Below are 16,951 nucleotides of genomic sequence, written 5' to 3'. Positions count from 1 at the left end.
TCAGGACCAAGGAAAGCTGTGCTTTTTTCTACAAAGCCCTCTTCTCCCTCTTTTCTTATTTCAGGGATGCCTGGAAGTTGCACAACATATACATTGCCCTCTTTGCTGTCTGTTAGGGACAGGAGAGCCACATTTAAGGCCCATCTCCAGCAAGGGTGCTGAGCTCTAGGTGTGCGCTTTCTATGTTAACCTCGGCCCCGGCGTCACGTTGGGTTTTTCCTTTTATTATTTTTTGTTGTTGTTGCATACACTTAATTGATAAGATACCCTAGGTCTTTTTTGGAATCAGGAAGAAGTTTAAATAATGCTAACAACCACTACTTACTTTTTCCCATGAGCTGATATTCTCTGCTGAAGAATATAATATGCACGAGTTTACTGAATCCTGGCAATAATGTGACTTGGTGGAAGGTAACAGATATGCCTGCTCGAGTCTCGCAGGTGAGGGAGCAGAGGCTCGGAGAAGTAAAGTGACTCGTCCACGGTGCCACTGCTACCGAGCAGCAACGCGAGGCTCCCTCTAACTCGGCATTCACCTTTGCAATCTTTCAACTTTCAACACGGTACACTTGGCTCGTTAATAAAAAAAAAAAATCTTGTGAATAAACACACATATAATAAGACAACCAAGGCCATCTTCCTGGCTACTTTACTCAAGACTGAGATCATGACATTCACGGCAGCCTCTTAGGTGCTCGGGACAGACCACGGACGCTGCAAAGTGAGGAAATGGCTACCCTCCGGTTTGCCAGGCAGTCTGATGTGTGAAATCTACTCTGTGCAGGTGATCCTGGCTCCCAACCCAGTAGGATTGGCGTGCACACGCGCAGGCACACCCCATACTTGCCTTTCCCACCGGGTTGTAAAATGGTTGACCCTGGTAAATTATCAATCACATGACAACACCAAGGAAGCAGGGAAAGGATTCGCAGCACTTGATTTAAGTAGCACGGAGGTCCCCACCTTCAGATCTGAAACCCAGCAACCCACTTTGTTTATAATCTGCATGGCAGATGTCTCTTATCTTTGACACCAGGAAATCATGCCTATATATGCACAGTGAACAGCTTCAGATCTGAGTGTATTTTTAGAACAATGAGCCTGGAAAAGAAACGCAGCAATGCCTGTCAAAAGATGGATAATAGGAAAGCTAACTACTTGGGTCTGGATTTGTCAACTATTAATCAAGTGTCAAAAGAAAAAATATCAGGAATGCCCTCATTTCCACGCTGGGTGCAACCCAAGGGGACAACAGCTCTGCAGCCCAAGCTCAAACAAACTGCCCACGACATTTAAGGGGATGAGCTGCTAATTTCAAGCTCAGCTGAACTAACGGATCACCTCGGTGGCTCCTGATCTGTTCAAATATAATAGGCCCAAGTGTGGGTAAAGAGAGGAGCTGGGCTCTGACGGGGATGAAATGAACGAGCCTGTGCTAGTCTGTGTTCGTCCAGGGTTTGAAGGCACCGGCTGGTTCTTTGATGGGCTGGGATCCTACTGCTAGAAAGAAAGCAGGGAAGTCAGCCAGTAAATGAACCTTGAAACCTGGTCCTGACTTCTCACACAGAGGGTGGTAGGGGGATGTGGCACAATTAACATGAAAAGATCATTCTGGGGTGAAAAACTCTCTTCAGAGTTCAGTAAAGATGAAGCAGACTTATAAGAAACGCCATGCCCAAATGTACAGGAACTCATGTAAAGCATCATACATCTAATGTATTTATATATATCCCACATAGGTGTGTATATACACATGAGTATACCTCCAGAACACAAGCCCTGTGAGAGCAGAGGCCTCCTCTCTCATGCTCTCCTCTATTATCAGTGCCTAGAACACTGCCTGGCACGCAACAGATCCTCAGCTGGTCAGTGGAATGACTGAACTGGCTGAGTGGTCTCCCTCACGTATAAATGTAACTCGTGTGCACAATGACTCTGGGAGGAAGGTGTTATCACCACCCTTAGTTTATAGGGGAGGGAAATGAGGCACAAGGAAACGAAGTCATTCGCTCAAAGTCACAGAGTCAGTAAGATCTGAACCTACGTTTGTCCACCTCCAAGGCTGGTGCCCCATGCCCTTATATACAATGGCTATGCAGAGGAAGCTGGGAGGGGACCCCCACCCACAGTACCCCCCTCCCCGACCACCACCACACCGAGGACCGCAGCATTCAGTTCCTGTACAATCAGAGGGTGCACCCGCCAGTCACTACCTGCTGGCCCCCTGCATCCCCACCTGGGTCCTGCGCTTGGCAGGCAGAGGCAGGACTGGGGGTGGAGAACAAGTGGCCTAAAAGCTCTGTTCTTCATCTTTTTCAGAACAGGTATTGTTCCTTTTAGCCCCAGGGTGGAAGGCTTATTGGATGATTTGAGTCCTCCCTGCAAAAGACAGGGAGCCTCAGAGGACGCTGAGAGAGAGGCCCAAAGAGTATGGTTTTAACAGAGTTGAGTTGAATCAGGCTGACAGCATGTACAGGCTTTAAGGAAAAACACAGAAATTTGGGGTATGTGCTCTCATCTCAGATTCCTTTCATGTATGGGAAGGAAAAGCTCCATGGTCAGGGAGGCACAGAACTGTGGAGGCCCACTGCATGCCGGGAGAGATCTCAGAGGCTTCTGGGGCTACTGGAGAATTTAAATCAGTTGAGTCTGCCTCTGCCATGGTGGAGGCGGGGGGCATGGCTGACACAGACCTGTTATCTGTAATCGAATACTTACCCTCAGGGACACTGCCCTGTTTACAACTGTGGGTAGGCTGACCCCTTCTCCGACACCCCAAATAGGATTTGCTCACTTGTTGTTACCCATTGAAGTTATTTAACCAAATGGACTGGGGGGAGCTGGTATTTCTCTTGCATAGCCAGTTAACAGTGACACCTAGTGGTAATATACAGTGAGGTTCTACCGTACCCCTACCCCCGCCCCTCCCCCAAGTTGCAAGATTTATGCCCCTCCTTACAAGGCACATTCGCTAGATAAAAGCATTAAACTGGAATGGCGTTTCTGTTCTTAGCATTTACAGCCTTGGTTATATCAACCACCCCCTGATCAATTTCCATTTCTAGAGTTTACAGCCTGGATGTAAAAGCCTGCCACAAAGGCTCTATTTAATATGACAAATTAAAAAAGCAAACACAGGCTTGGTCATCCTTTGGAGCCAGGAAAAGCAAACAGGAGGGAGGAAAAAGCCAACCATAATGCACACAAAGAGGAACTTTCATGGAACTGCTGAGTTTGTCTCCATGCCAACGCTAGGGAGGCCGCCCCTCAGAGGCCCCAGCCCCGACCTGCTGGACTCACAGACATGTGAAGGGGAACAGAGAAGGCTGCCCCAAAATGTGCCACTTTGGTGTGTGAACTGACTTGAGATTGAAGGGAATCAAGACCCAGCAGTTTCAAGAAAAACTTTTACTTCTCCATTAACTACCTAAAAAAATTCAAATAGGGAGCCTGGCCCAGAAAAAGAACTATTACCAGAGATAACTTTTCATAAGAATAACCTAGGTGTATGGCAGGGCAAACATCTAATTACCAAACACCTGATCTTAGGTCCTGTGGATCACCCTGCTCCCTCCCCTTGTGAAGCCCCGGCCCCTAGACCATTCCTCAGGATGGCAAGGAAGCTTCAACTGCCCCATGTGACCCTGGGTCTCATATTTTTATAAGGCTCCCTTATATATGAAATTAAAAAAAAAAAAAGTGTTTATCTCCCACTAATCTGTCCTGTATCAATTATTAGACCAGCCAAAGAACCTAGAAGGGTACAGCAGAAGGAAAATTCTTATCCCCCCTAACACAGCTGCTCACCTACCTCCTTTCAGAGCAGCCACCGGCCTTCACTTGTTTCCTCACCAGCCGTGTCAGACAGAGGGGCCACTTCCAAATGAAGCTGGTCATCCACCCCGCGTCGGAAACTCACCAGCTCCAAGGAAGCCGGGGCATTGGGGCATCTGTGGACAGCTCTGGTTTTTACTGCGTTTCTGTTACCCTCTGGCTATAGGGTTCCCCCTTGGGCCCTGGCAACAAACACAACAGCCTTCCCTTCTCCCATGAGTGGGCGGCGGGTGTCAGTGCTTGCTGTGTGGGGGGAATACAGAGGGGCAGGAGTGGGCACAGGGTGGAGGGGGGAGGGCAGCGAGGAGGCTTCTGCAATTGTTCAGGTAAGAGGTGAGGGTGGCCTAGCCTGGTGGCTTGGAAGTGAAGAGACATAGACAGTCTGAAGAGAAATTCTGCAAGGTAGGTGGACAGGCTTCCCTTCTGGAACGGATGTAGGGTGTGAGGGAAGAGAAAAATGAAGAACAGACAACTGAATGGAAGATGGGGCCACTTGCTGAGCTAGGGGACCTGATTCATCAGTCCCTGCAGGCATGAGTGTCTCAGTACCCAGCCACCCGCCTCTCTTCCTGCAGTAAGGAGGCTCACAAAGAGACCAGGTTTCCCATTGTCTCAGGCTTCTTTTCCCATTTAGAGAGCTTATTAGTTTCTGAATCAAGATGCCAAATCAGCTCCTGATCAAGGACAACACTGGTTTTTTTCCCTTGACTTCAAAATAAGTTTGCAGATGATGTGTTTGTGAACCAATCAACCTTGCACTTCCTCCCCTCCCAGCCTGGCAAGAGGGAGGTCATCTGACTCAACCCCGAATGGAATGCGGTAGAGCAAACAAAGGCACTGCAGTCAAGTGGTCTGGCTGCGTTTTCCTCCTCCAGAGGCACCTTGAATACCAACTCAAAATTCAGCAAGGTCCAATTCCAGGTTTAATTGCTTTTAGCGGCACAAAAGAAAATTAGAAATGAAAAGATAATGAATTGCGAATATTAGCCTGTTTGATGGTTCTCAACTTGAAGGATAGGTACGGGGTGGATGCAGAAAAAGTAGAATGGGGCAGAGAATGTGAAAGTCAGATCGTTGTGACTCTTGGTTGTAATAGGCACACAGAAGCTTCAGGATGAATTTATTACGTTGTTGGGTTGTACCTGAAATCAGCACCATTAGCTTTAGGAACACAGCCAGGGGTGTGTGTGTTGGGGGGGTGGGGAGACTCTTTTCACCCTAAGTTGGTTCTTTAAGGAACAAGAATGTCTGAGGATAAGAAGCTGGTTGGGATGCGCCCCTGTGCTCCAGAAACCATGACTGATTCTGGGCCTAGGGGAAGTGACGGGGAAGTGACAGAAAGAAAAAAGGGAACTGGGGAAATCAAGAGCAAAAAATTGCAAAGGACAATAAATCAATTCAAAAAGATATTTCCATCACTCCCAGAGACTGCAAGGTTTATAAGGGGCAAGCAGCCTTCCTCATTTCACAGTCTGAGCAGCCTTGCAGCCCTTCAGGGAATGAGATGACTCCTACCCCACCAAGGGAACTCAGGGACACGTTTCTAGAAGCCTAAGAAGTGGGAGGGACTGTTTATTTGCTCTGAGCCAGAGCTGCAGGGCCCAGGGTAATACACAGAGCCAGGCCAGAGAGGCCAACTTTTGTTTTAACTGCAGACACCCAGGAGATAGCAAGTCCACTCTGGTCCCCTTTCTCCCGACGGATGGAGAGCTGGGGAAAGGGGGCCACAGTACATTTTTGGTCTCAAGTCTGGGGACTGATGATGTCCTTGGTTTTAGCTTTTGAGAAAAGCCCTTTGGGACTCAAGGAAAGGGAGTTCTTCCACTGGAGGTGTCGCAGCTATTCTCGAACAAGCACAACTCTTGGAAATTATAATCACATAATTTCGGAGCCAGAAAAGGCCTTTTAAACTATTAGTCCATGGAGTTTAACTATTGGTTATTGGGAGAACTATTAGTTCTCCACAATCAGATGCATGTTGTGGACTCTACCTAGAAAAAGGAACCTACGTGTCTGCTCGTACACACCCAATTTTGTGTACACTCTGCAAGGGTTTAGAGCACCTGACAGCTGTTAAGATGCTCCGTGGAGTGAAGCCACTTCTGCCATCTTACTGCCAGATCAGTAACCTAAGGCTTTTGCTTTGCACACAAAGGAGCTGAGGTCCGGAGAGGTGCCAGGGTCACCTGGTCACTAGAGTAGGGCCTAGGAGCAGATCTCTCTCCGGCCAGGAGAGTGCTTTGTTCCCCTCAGCACACCGTCTTTCTGCTTTTTGCCCCTTTGGCATTGCTGCTGACACTGCAGCAGAGGAAAAGGTTACTTGCAAAGAGAAACGCGTCCAGTAAAAATACCATCTCTAGAGTTGGCCCAGTTAAAGAAACCATCGTAACCTGGCAAGAAGAGCGAGGAGAGAAGAGCACAGACGTGGCTTGACTCTGCTCGCCATTAGCAAATCATCGATAATTTAGAGCAAACGTAAAGAGATGCGGGTGATCAAGCAGACGTACCTCCTGGCAGCCTCTTGTAATTTCACGGGCTGTTTGGCGCTGAGGTAAATCAAGCAGGCATCAGCCACTCTATTCAGGTCACCCTCACCTGCGGAGAGGAAAAACAAAACAAGCATCGGCCCTCAGACTTCATTTGGGACAAGCAGTAACCCACTGCTGTCCGCTGAAACTGGAACAGCTAGGCGAGATGCCCTGGGCTCTTTACTCCATCCCGCATATCAGAAAACACATCAAGATAGGTGGAAAAATGAGGCCAGAGGGAGACTGAAGGAGAGGGAGGAGCACAACCGGGCACGGAGCGCAAGAGTGGCAGCGAGACCACGCGGGGTGCGTGTCGCCAGGGGCGAGAGGCTGGTACCTACCTAGGTCCAGTCTCTCGCAGAGGGGGCCCAGGCCCTGCAGCACGGCCAGCTGCAGCTTGAAGGCCAGTGTGTGGGAATAAACTGGCCCAGCCCGAGCACTGACAGGAGCCTGGGTGACTAAGGAGCCAGCCAGCTTCGGCAGGACATCTTTGCAGAAACGGCTCCGTAGGAAGTCGCCACACTTGCCTCCCAGGGTCTGCAAGACCTGCAGAAACAGCCCCCAATGTGGTGAATGCGTGTCGCCACGGCAGCAGAGAGCTAAGGAATGCCTGGTAATTCAATTTCTTCTTGAAAAAAAAAAAAAAAAAAAAAAAAAAAAAAAAATAGAATTACTGCTGTTAATTCCTTGCCCGTGGTTTGTGATTCTGACAGTTATGAATTCGGAGGTCTCTGCTCCCAAGGCATGGCTGCTTCTATCCATAAATACAGATTACACGGGGAATAAGTCAAAGGAATCTTGGGTTGGATGAATAATATGATTAATACCTTGATTTTCCTCCCTTTTTTGGTTAGAAAAAAAAAAAAAAAGCTTAAAGCAGTTCACATAGATCATCTCTTGACTCTTCCTAACATCCCTTGAAAAAAGGCTTGTGCTTTGAACCCTAGCTAGCTGAACAAACACAAACAGTGAGGCCCAGCTGCTGCTACGCAGGCACTGGGAGGGCAGTGGTTGGCTGAGGCCCCTCGGCTGAGTCGGGGCATGGACCCAGTGGTCAGGGCCATGTCGGGGCCTTTCCCGTCCCATCACACCATCTCCTTTGTACATTACCCTTGTCCCATCTTCCACAACAGGCGGTTTCTTTGCACGTCTCGTTTTAAACTTTCTCTAGCAGAACATATTGAAACGTTTTGCCCTGCTGCACAAGGCTGAATATACAGGATAATAGGACTTCTTTAAAAATTGGTAAGCAAAGCATAACCAGCAGAGAATGCCGACTTTGCAGAGAATAAGGCCCTTATTTCAGGTCCCTCGGCTGGCCTGCACAAGGCGTTACAGACTTCAGATGTCATCGACGTGTCTGGGAGTGGGAAAGCAGCCTCAGAGCACACACATCTTTATATCTTTTCCTTTTTCTACACTTGCGTTATTTCAGATTACCTATTAATTTCTACAAAGGAAAGCAGCACATCTGAATAAGATTTAGCAAGACCTCCCTCCTTCCCCCTCCCCCCAACCTCCCTCCTCCCCTTTCTGTGTGTGTGTGATTTTGCATATTTTGCTTTACAAAAAAATATTAACAACGTTGACAATTTTATATGTTTTAAACGTAAGCTTGTATTTTGGTCTAGGCTATGCTGAAGAATCATACAGAAAACCAAAACACTTGCTCCAAGTACACTAGTTGCATTTCTGGCTTCATTTTCTGTCCCTACGGATCCTTTTTCCTTGCCTTATCTTCCTCACATACTCCTAATTTATGTTAGCTTGCCCTGATAAATATATTTCTGTAGGTTGCCTTACGTGCGTTCCAGAACAAGGAAGGATATAAATAAATAAGCCAAAATACATGTGCTGATATAAGACAAAGTCAAGAGAATAATACCTGACATATATATATATGGTTTTTAACTTTCCAAAGTATTTCACCAAATAGTCCCATTTTACCCTTGACGACAATACCATGAGGAAGGTAGAACACATGGTCCTAAGGCCAACGTGACTCTGAGTGGTCCTGGGCTTTGCCCCAAGTCACTGGATGGGCGGAGGATGCCCACTGCTAGAATCTAGGCCCCTTCCCCTGGACTCCTGTGCAGTGCGAAGAACATGGGCACAAACTCACAGATTTGGGTTCTATCACGTACTAGCTGTGTGATCTTGAGAAAATCCCTTAACTTCTCTGGGCTTGTTTCCTCCTCTGTCAAGAACGGGGGGGAATAGTAGCTACCTTGCCAGGTTGTTGTAAGGAGAGGAGTTCGTATGTGAGGATGTGCCAGGCACACAGTGGGTGCTCCATAAATACCGGCAGCCTTTTTCATCTCCTAGTTCCTTCTGCTTCAAATTCAAAATAAGAGACTTCTACTTTCTTTTCTGTGCCTTTCTTGTTTTGCTATACTTTCTTCAAAGTATGTGATGTTGCAATCTGATAATCAAAGAACCATCCCCAAAGACACCGCTGCGCTCTGTGCTGACCACCCCCACCCCCATGACTGACAGTGGTGGGGCAGCAGCACCGTACCTTGAAGGCTCTGAGCACTGCCAGGGGGTCGTCATTTGTGAGTCGGTGCACGAGTGGGGGCCAGGCCCGGTGAGCCAAGGGAAGGAGCTGGTTCTTGTGGGATTGCAGAACAACTACACACAAATCCAGCACATCCAAGACCTGAAAGAGAGGATGTGATTTTGGCAGAGTAGGAGTTAGTCACGGGAGGAGTGGAAGAGCATTCCTAGAAGTTCCTAAAGGTGGGAACAGCCAACGGGGAAGACCCCGAGGAGGGAGGGCTTGCAGGGCTTAGGAAACTAAGGCAGGGCCGTGTGCGGCATGACAGAGGAGGGGTTAGAGGGGGACCGTGAAGGTGTCATGTTAGGAATTTCTTATTTTGTACTAAGTGCAGTAGGGAGCCATCAGAATGGTTTAAGCAGGAAAGTGCCAGGATACAATTCGTGTCTTAAAAAGGTCATTCTGGCTACTGAGTGGGGAGAGGGACCTGCAGCGGGAGAGAGAGGCCAGTAGGCCCCTCAGGGAGCTGGTACTGTGCCCCTGAGAGGAGGGCATGCAGGCACAGGGTGGTGGCCAAGGGGTGAAAGGCTTTGAGGTCTGTTCTGGGATGGCTTCACCTGCTGATGGACTGCATACTGGGGCAATAAAGAGAGGAATCTATCCAAAGGGGCTGCCTGGGGTCAGGCTCAGCAACTGAACAGGTGCAGGCGCCTCTGGATGAGGCAGGAGCGGTGGAAGGGAGGAGGCTGAGATGTTGGGTGAGGTCACATGCTCTTTCTTCTAAATGGAGAGGCCAAGTAGGCAGCCGAGATACAAGTCCACTTTCAGAAGAGAGGCTCGGGGTAGCCTAATGTAAACTGGGTTTGTCACCCTCCCTGAAAATGTTTCCTGATCTCCCACAGCTCAGAGCACACTGAAGACCACTGGCCTGCCTCTGTGTCGCCGGCAGGGGTCACGATGATGACCACTGTAGGCCTTCCTCCTCGAGACGGCCAGCCTTCACAGCACAGGGGAAGGAGCACGTCTGAATAAGACAGAGCGAGGTCTGCCAACATGGGAGTGGTGAATCCTGCTGGTGCCTATTATATGCTGGTCACACTGACACCGGAATAGAAACAAAGAACAGAAGTGGGCCTGCTCCTCGGAGGGAACAGGCAGGCAGAATAAGAGAAACCTTGGCGTATAGCGGAGAGCAGAGTAGCCCAGCAGAAACGGCACTGCCATCACTGGCTGAGTGTGAGTTCTGTCACTAACTGGGCAAATTAGGTCGGGTGTCATTGATTCCAAGATATACATTTCCTCCTTCTGCCTGGAATGTTCATCTCCCTGCCTTTGCCCCTTGGAAAGTTGGCTTCTTCTCAGCCTTTAAGTCTTGGCTCAAATATCACCACCTCAGGAAAGGCCTTCCCCAATGACTTGGTCAAAATCAGGGTATAAGCTCTGTCTTATTCAACAGGGTTCGGTACAGAGTAGGCTCCTAATGCAAGTTCACTGGATGGGTGAATTACTATTTTCTATCCTAGAACCTGCTTATTACCGTCAGAGATTTCCATACCTTATAGGTGTGTGTTTGTATATTGCCTTTCTCCACAAGAGACAGGAAGTTCCATGAAGACAGGAATGCTGGCTTCATATCCTTCTAGACACCCTCTGCCTGACCTGTAGCGGTCCTCAATAAACATTAAGTGAATGAACGTGTGTGTGAGGCTGTTTCATATTTATACTCAACAACTCAGTGAGGTAGGTACCATCACATCCATTTTACAGAAGAAATGGAGGCTTAAAATGGTGAATTAACTTTTTCAAGGTTGCACAGGCAGAGCCGGGATGTGAACTCAAGTATGGAGGTCTGATTCCAACGCTGATGATTTCAATAACTGTGGTGTGGCTATAGCTGCTACAAAGCCTCTATGAAAGGGAAGACACTTTGCTAATGCATCACCCAGGCATCTACAATAAAGCCTTGCATACAGTAGGCACTCAAAGAGTACCTGCTGAATGGAATAAGAGATGAGTGCTAAGAAGTGTCTCTGGGGGAACTAAACAAATGTGAGATAATCCTGGATCGGGGTTTCCTAGCCCATCACTCCAAGCAGGGCAATGCGCTCTCATCACTAACAGGAACTCACTGAAGCAGCTGTGTTTCTCAGGCCTGCCTGGGAATGGGGAAGGGACGGGCCAGGCTGCGTTGTCTTCCCTTGGCTGTGTGATCTTCTTCCAGGTGATTCTGAAAGCCCTGTCCCCACCCCCACACACCCCACCATCCTGTTTCACTATTGCACAATTTAAGTCCTTGCTTAAGGGACTTAAGGGACAGGGATGCTGCTCGGGAAACTGCCAGCAAACGAGGATACAAGACTAAGAAGTGTGAAATGGAAACAGAAACAGATAGAGGCCAGAGTCATGTTTGGAAGAATGACCACTCCCAAGGATTAAAACCTGCATCCCGCATTAAGTCGCTTCAGAAAATGATATCCCTGCCAAAGCGTATGATTTCCTTTCCCTTGGAGACTCAATGAATGTCCAACGGCACTTTGCGGTTTTTAATTCCAGAAAGGGGACTTGGCTCCCTTTTGACATCTGAGCCGATACAGAAGGACGTGAGGCTGCCATCCCACAGATAAATTCTTCCTGAGGTCTTCTCTTGGCCACCACACATGGACCAGGAGATAAGGGCGGCTGCTTGCTCATCCGTGCAGTCACTGCCAACCGGACCAAACCCGAGTCCTGCTGCCACAAACGCAGGGAAAGGGCTGCACACTGACCTTCAATCGGATTTTCAGATGTTTATCTGACAACAAATGGATGCAGCGTTCCATCACATCTGCGGCTATTTGGATCTGCACTGGCAGTGGTGGCTCTACATCAGGACCGGTGTCACGCTCGTCCCCTTTGGGAGGGTCTGACTGCTCCTCTGGAAAGAAAGCATAACTGGGGACAGTGTTTTATGAGGGATGCCCACTTTGACTTACTCTCCCAACCTCAGGCACGGGAACAGCATTCACAAGGGAAAGTGTCTAGGAAACGACCCTAAGGAAACCGTGTAAAATTTGGGTCAAGCTACGAGTCAAGATATTCACCACAGAATTAACTATAATTGCTAAAAACTGGGGGGGAAACCCCTCCACGGCCGCTCAAGGAGGTTACATCCGTACAATGACATATCACGAGGGCCCCCAAATTTGTGTTTGCCAAGGGCTTTACCAACCAGGGAATATGTTTTTGAAAGAATATTGTGTTAAAAAGAGAAAAGCAGCATATAAAATTGCATACACAGTGGGAGCATTATTATATACATTTTTGCATAGCAGGAGGTACAATGAAATACTAAGAGAGATGGGGTCGTGAGATCATACAGCATTTCAAATTTTCTCCAAAAAATTTTTTTCCAAAGTTTTTTGCTCTTTTCTAAATTTCCATTAATAAATATTTAAGATAAAAACATAAGAGGGCAACATTCTAATCTGGAGCTCTGACGCTGGACAGCTCCCGGGCTGGCCTTGCTCCGTCCTTTACTCTTTCTTTCCTCTTGGTTCATTCTTTGACTAAAGGACTCGTGTGTCTTCCACCAGCCTGTAAGACCTTTTAATGGCCAAGATCAGACCTTACTGATGCTGCACGAGAGATAATAGCAGGGCAGCTTAATGTAATGCACGGGGAGGGGGTCTGGTCAAAGGAGGTCAGTTCAAGTCCTGCCTACACACCTATTAGCAACCCTCTCATCCTGCATTACTTCATCTGGAAAAAAGGTACAAAGCATGCCCACCTCATTTGCGTGTTGAGAGAGTTAAAGATGATGAATGTCACCAGCTATTATTCTTTCATCGCCTAGAGTGCTGTGTCGCATGTGATAGGCGTAAGTTTGTAAATTAAAACAACAACAAAGACGTGGGAGTTGCATGAAACCCAGGCCAAAATCCCTATCCGGAAAATGTTTCCTCTGTCTACTTACAGCCCCCAGCTCCCCCTGCCCAAGCCCCCATTACTAGTTGTGCTCATTTCCACCGAGCTGAACGTCGTTCCCTTCACTCTTTCGCATTTCAGTTTTTTCTGCTGGAAAAAACAGAATCTTATAGTACAGGCCACACTATCTCTACCAGATGCTGCAAAGATAAATGAAAAGGCACCTGTAGAGTGCTTGGATTTCTTGGAGAAAGGGACCTCAGGTACGCGAGGTGCTTTCATTGTGGTTAAAACAAAAAACACATGTCAAACCAACATCACGCCAGACATTCTTTATAATGCCAAGTGTTTGGTGTGTACTTGATGAATGATAATTATAAGAGTGATAAGGCTGTGCTTTTCTTCCCAGAGGAGGATTTGTTGTTTGAAATTCACCTACTGCAGAATGTTATTTGAGGGATGTGGATTTTTCCGTTACTGGGAGAAAGGTTGATTCATTCAGTCTGCTCCTAGCCAACATCAACTAGAACCAGAAGATCCTAATCATGAGAGAATGGATTCACGGACAATGCTAGAATCTCCAGCAAGAATGGCAAATCCGGATTACGAAGGATCATGATGCCTCTCCTTCTTCTGGGTTTCTGGGTTTGGGTATGGGGTGCAGGTCGGGAGAACAAAGACTGGGTTGGCTTCAGAAATAAAACCAAGAAGAAAAGGCCTGATAATAGACTTCAGATTGGGAAACTGTCCTCAGGGAAGGCAATGACTCAATTCTGCATAAATCACTATCTGGGGCCTGTGATGCTTCTCTGCTATTTAGAAGGAACTTGCTGTAGTTAGTCGCATTGAACTACGATTTCCTGTTATCCTGGAAGTACTGGCTTCAGTTCACCAGAGTCTCAGAGTAGAGATCACCGAAAAAGAAAAAGAAATCTGCTCAATTCCAACCTAACAAACTAATTTGGGACTCAGTTCGATGTAGGATAGTTCTGAGACCACCAAGCTCATTATGACTTGGCATTTTATATTTGCAGAGGAGATTCTAACAATTTATTAATCCTTCCGTGACCTGAAGCTCCAGATTGAGCTTGTGAATAAAACAACAGGCCACAGCTTCAACTAGCCTGAACTCTCTTCTCCTTTTTCGTATAAATAGGTAAGAAAAACACTGACGTCTCCTCCCACTAATAAGTAAATAGACAAAGCATATGAACAGACAATGGGCGGAAGAAAAAAATTGTTAGGAAAAAAGCATATAGGAAGATGTTCAACCCTACCTGTAATCAAAGAAATGCCAAGCAAAATAGTAAGAAACATTTTTCACCTCTTAATTTAGCAAGAAGTGAAACGAGTAATGGCCAATGTTGGCAAGGTTGTGGTACAACCAGTGTTAATCCTGCACCACTGAACGGAAGGTATAAATTGACACAACCTTTCTGGAAGGCAATTTGGCAAGCATAAAATAATGTTCATATCCTTGACCCAGAAATCCCACTTCTGGGATTTATAAAGAAATATGCAAAAAAAGGGAAAAGGTCACGTGCACAGAACCAACCACTGCAGCACTGTTTATCATAGAGAAAAGCTGGAAGCAACCCGAACTGGCCACAGGGGAATGGATACTTAGTAGCAGCTATTAAAACATTAATTATGAAAACTCTATAGCAACGTGGAGAGTTGCTGATTATATAACTAAGTGCAAAAAGGGTATAATGCATTGAAACTGTGGCCACAACCATATAAAAATAGGTTTGCAACAAAAAGGAACGGGATAAGATTGCACACACACACACACACACACACAAAAGAGGATGCTTATGTTTAGCATGGTGAGGTTGATCCAGGATCTAGAGGTTTGGTAGACTTTTTTGACTACCAAACTTTCTGTAATGATATTTCATTCTTATAATAATCTGCTTCAAAAAGAAAAAAAAAAAAAAAAACGGCTAAGTCAAAATAAATAGTTACCTTCTTCATTATCAAAATCTGAGACATTTCCATCCGCCACATCCTTTTCTCTGAGGTAGCTCAGCAAAAATTGTTCAATGTCTTCCGCCGTGGTGGTATTCTCGAGTCCTTTCTCAGGAGTTGCTGGTCTCTGGCTCAAATGACTTCCCTCCTCCCCTGCACTTTGCTCTTGGAGTTGTCCAAGATCACCTGTGTCTGGGAACCACTGGGCTGTAAGCAAAGTGTTAGAACGATCACCATAGTCAGGGACAACAGGCATCGGTACTCTATAAGCAGAATAAACTCTTTGCCATGGCCTGTGTGGCCCCACATGATCTAGTCCCTCTGTCTCTCCAACCTCATCTTCCAGCCACTCCCAGTTGCCTGTTAACTGGGCACCTTCCCATTCCTCCAATGTGGCAGGTATTTTCCTGCCCTAGAATGTTTTGCAGATGCTGTTCTCGCTGTCTGGAATACTTTCCCCACTATGTCACACCTGGCTAATTCCAACTCACCTTTCACATCTCAATACACATAGGACTTGCCCAGCAAAGCCATCCCTTGACTTCCCAATCCAATTTAGGTCCCTCACAGGCTCCTATATAGCACCATCTTCTTTCCTTTCACATCAACTCACCATGATTTGCAATTACATTTATCTTGAGTTACTGTTTAGGGTCTGAATCTCCCACTAGATTCCATGCTCCATGGAGCGCCACTGGAATCCAATATGCCCAGCATGGAGTAGGTGCTCAAGATATATACTGGATGAAAAAACATGCTAGACTGGAGAATACATGCAAGTGACAAAATTCTGAGTACAAGATGCACTGCTCAGTAGCAGAAGACAGGCTCTACAGGGACTTAGGACACAGCCCCTCACATCTGTATTTCTGATATAAAAGGCTGGCATTTTCTCCCCAAAGCTTTCCCTTCTTCAGTGATGCTCCAATACTTCTGATGTGTCACCACAGAATAAGCCTTAAACATCAACTGAGCCAGCGGTTTTCAAACTGGAGCCCTAGGGCTCTGCAGAAATGTCCTGGGGCCACAACAGGGAGGGCCCCAAAAGACAGCATGCTAAAGGGGGTGGACTCAGGACTTCTAACCCCTCTCTAACCCAGCAGCTCTGATTTCAACTATTCTTGTACCCTGGGGTTCCCCTGGGCTTCATTTCAAAAAAGGCTCTAACACTTAAAGAAACAAGAAAACCCCAGTGTGAATTTTCACCCTCTTTTCACAGACAGCAGGAAAAATGCCTCCGATAAGCTTTAGCACCTGCTAATTTCCTTTCCATCAAGGAGCATGTGCACAGAGTAGGAGCAAAAACACAGGGGAGATGGCAGGGCCAGGCTAGTGGGAGCGGCAGAGAGATAATGCTGGGTAAGAGCCTTCAATCCAGGATCTAGAGATCCCCATGTGTAGGGATCAACCATGCCATTTCTTCAATGCCCCATCCCCAGATGTGTCAGGCCCTAGTATCCTCTAAGGGATCGAATTCCCAACAAGTTAAAACCAGGACCCAGCATTTACGATACTCAGAGTGGACGTGCTGCGAAGATTATTTCTACATTCGGCTAGTGCCAGACATTAAAGTCTTGGCTCACAAATGGCTTTTAAACATATGAAAAGAAGCTCAACCTCCCTCTTAACGTAAATTAAACTATAATAAGGTGCTATTCTTCTCCTATCGGATAAGCAAGGATTAGCAAAAAGCTCCGGAATATAGTGTGGATGAGGGCGTGGCAAAATGAGCACTCTCCCGCATCGCTGATAGGGGTTTAAATTGGGGCAACCTCTTCGGAGAGCAGGTTGAAACTTTCCATCCAAAACATAAATGTGGGGCGCCTGGCTGGCTCAGTCAGTGGAGTGTGCGACTCTTGACCTCAGGGTTGTGAGTTCGAGCCCCACGTTGGGTATATAGATTACTTAAAAAACAACAACCAGATTAAATGTACTGCCCTCGAAGTCAGTTCTCCTAAGGAATTAACCCTCCTGATATACTTTCATTTCCTAAAACGTGTGCGGGGTTCTTTGCAGACCTTTTAGAGGTTCTGTGAGACCACACTTCCACTCCCACCGACTTCAGGTCAGGTCATGATCTCACGGTTCGTGAGTTCGAGCCCCACACTGGGGCTCAACAGCACATAGGGGCGCTGACAGCACACAGCCCAGCCCGCCTTTGGATCCTCTGTCTCCCTCTCTCTCTCTGCTCCTCCCCACCTTCTCTCTCTCAAAAATA

The 16,951-nt window shown here is 47.1% G+C and overlaps 1 protein-coding gene across 1 annotated transcript in view; it reads right to left on the bottom strand.

Annotated features, from left to right (window-relative positions):
* Positions 1-16,951, bottom strand: part of TTI1 (TELO2 interacting protein 1) — a 44,537-nt gene that overhangs the window by 6,697 nt on the left and 20,889 nt on the right. Inside the window, exons 3-7 of the mRNA XM_019458526.2 lie at positions 14,731-14,940; positions 11,625-11,773; positions 8,881-9,021; positions 6,704-6,908; positions 6,342-6,429 (exon numbers count right to left, since the gene is read on the bottom strand). Coding sequence (XP_019314071.2) covers positions 6,342-6,429; positions 6,704-6,908; positions 8,881-9,021; positions 11,625-11,773; positions 14,731-14,940 — 793 coding nt within the window. The remainder of the gene's footprint in view (positions 1-6,341; positions 6,430-6,703; positions 6,909-8,880; positions 9,022-11,624; positions 11,774-14,730; positions 14,941-16,951) is intronic.

Source organism: Panthera pardus, unplaced genomic scaffold (assembly GCF_024362965.1).
Source record: "Panthera pardus isolate Hobbes unplaced genomic scaffold, ASM2436296v1 HiC_scaffold_25, whole genome shotgun sequence".
Lineage (NCBI taxonomy): Eukaryota > Metazoa > Chordata > Mammalia > Carnivora > Felidae > Panthera > Panthera pardus.
Note: the sequence above shows the minus strand (reverse complement) of the source record. Positions and strands in the feature narration are given on the sequence as shown.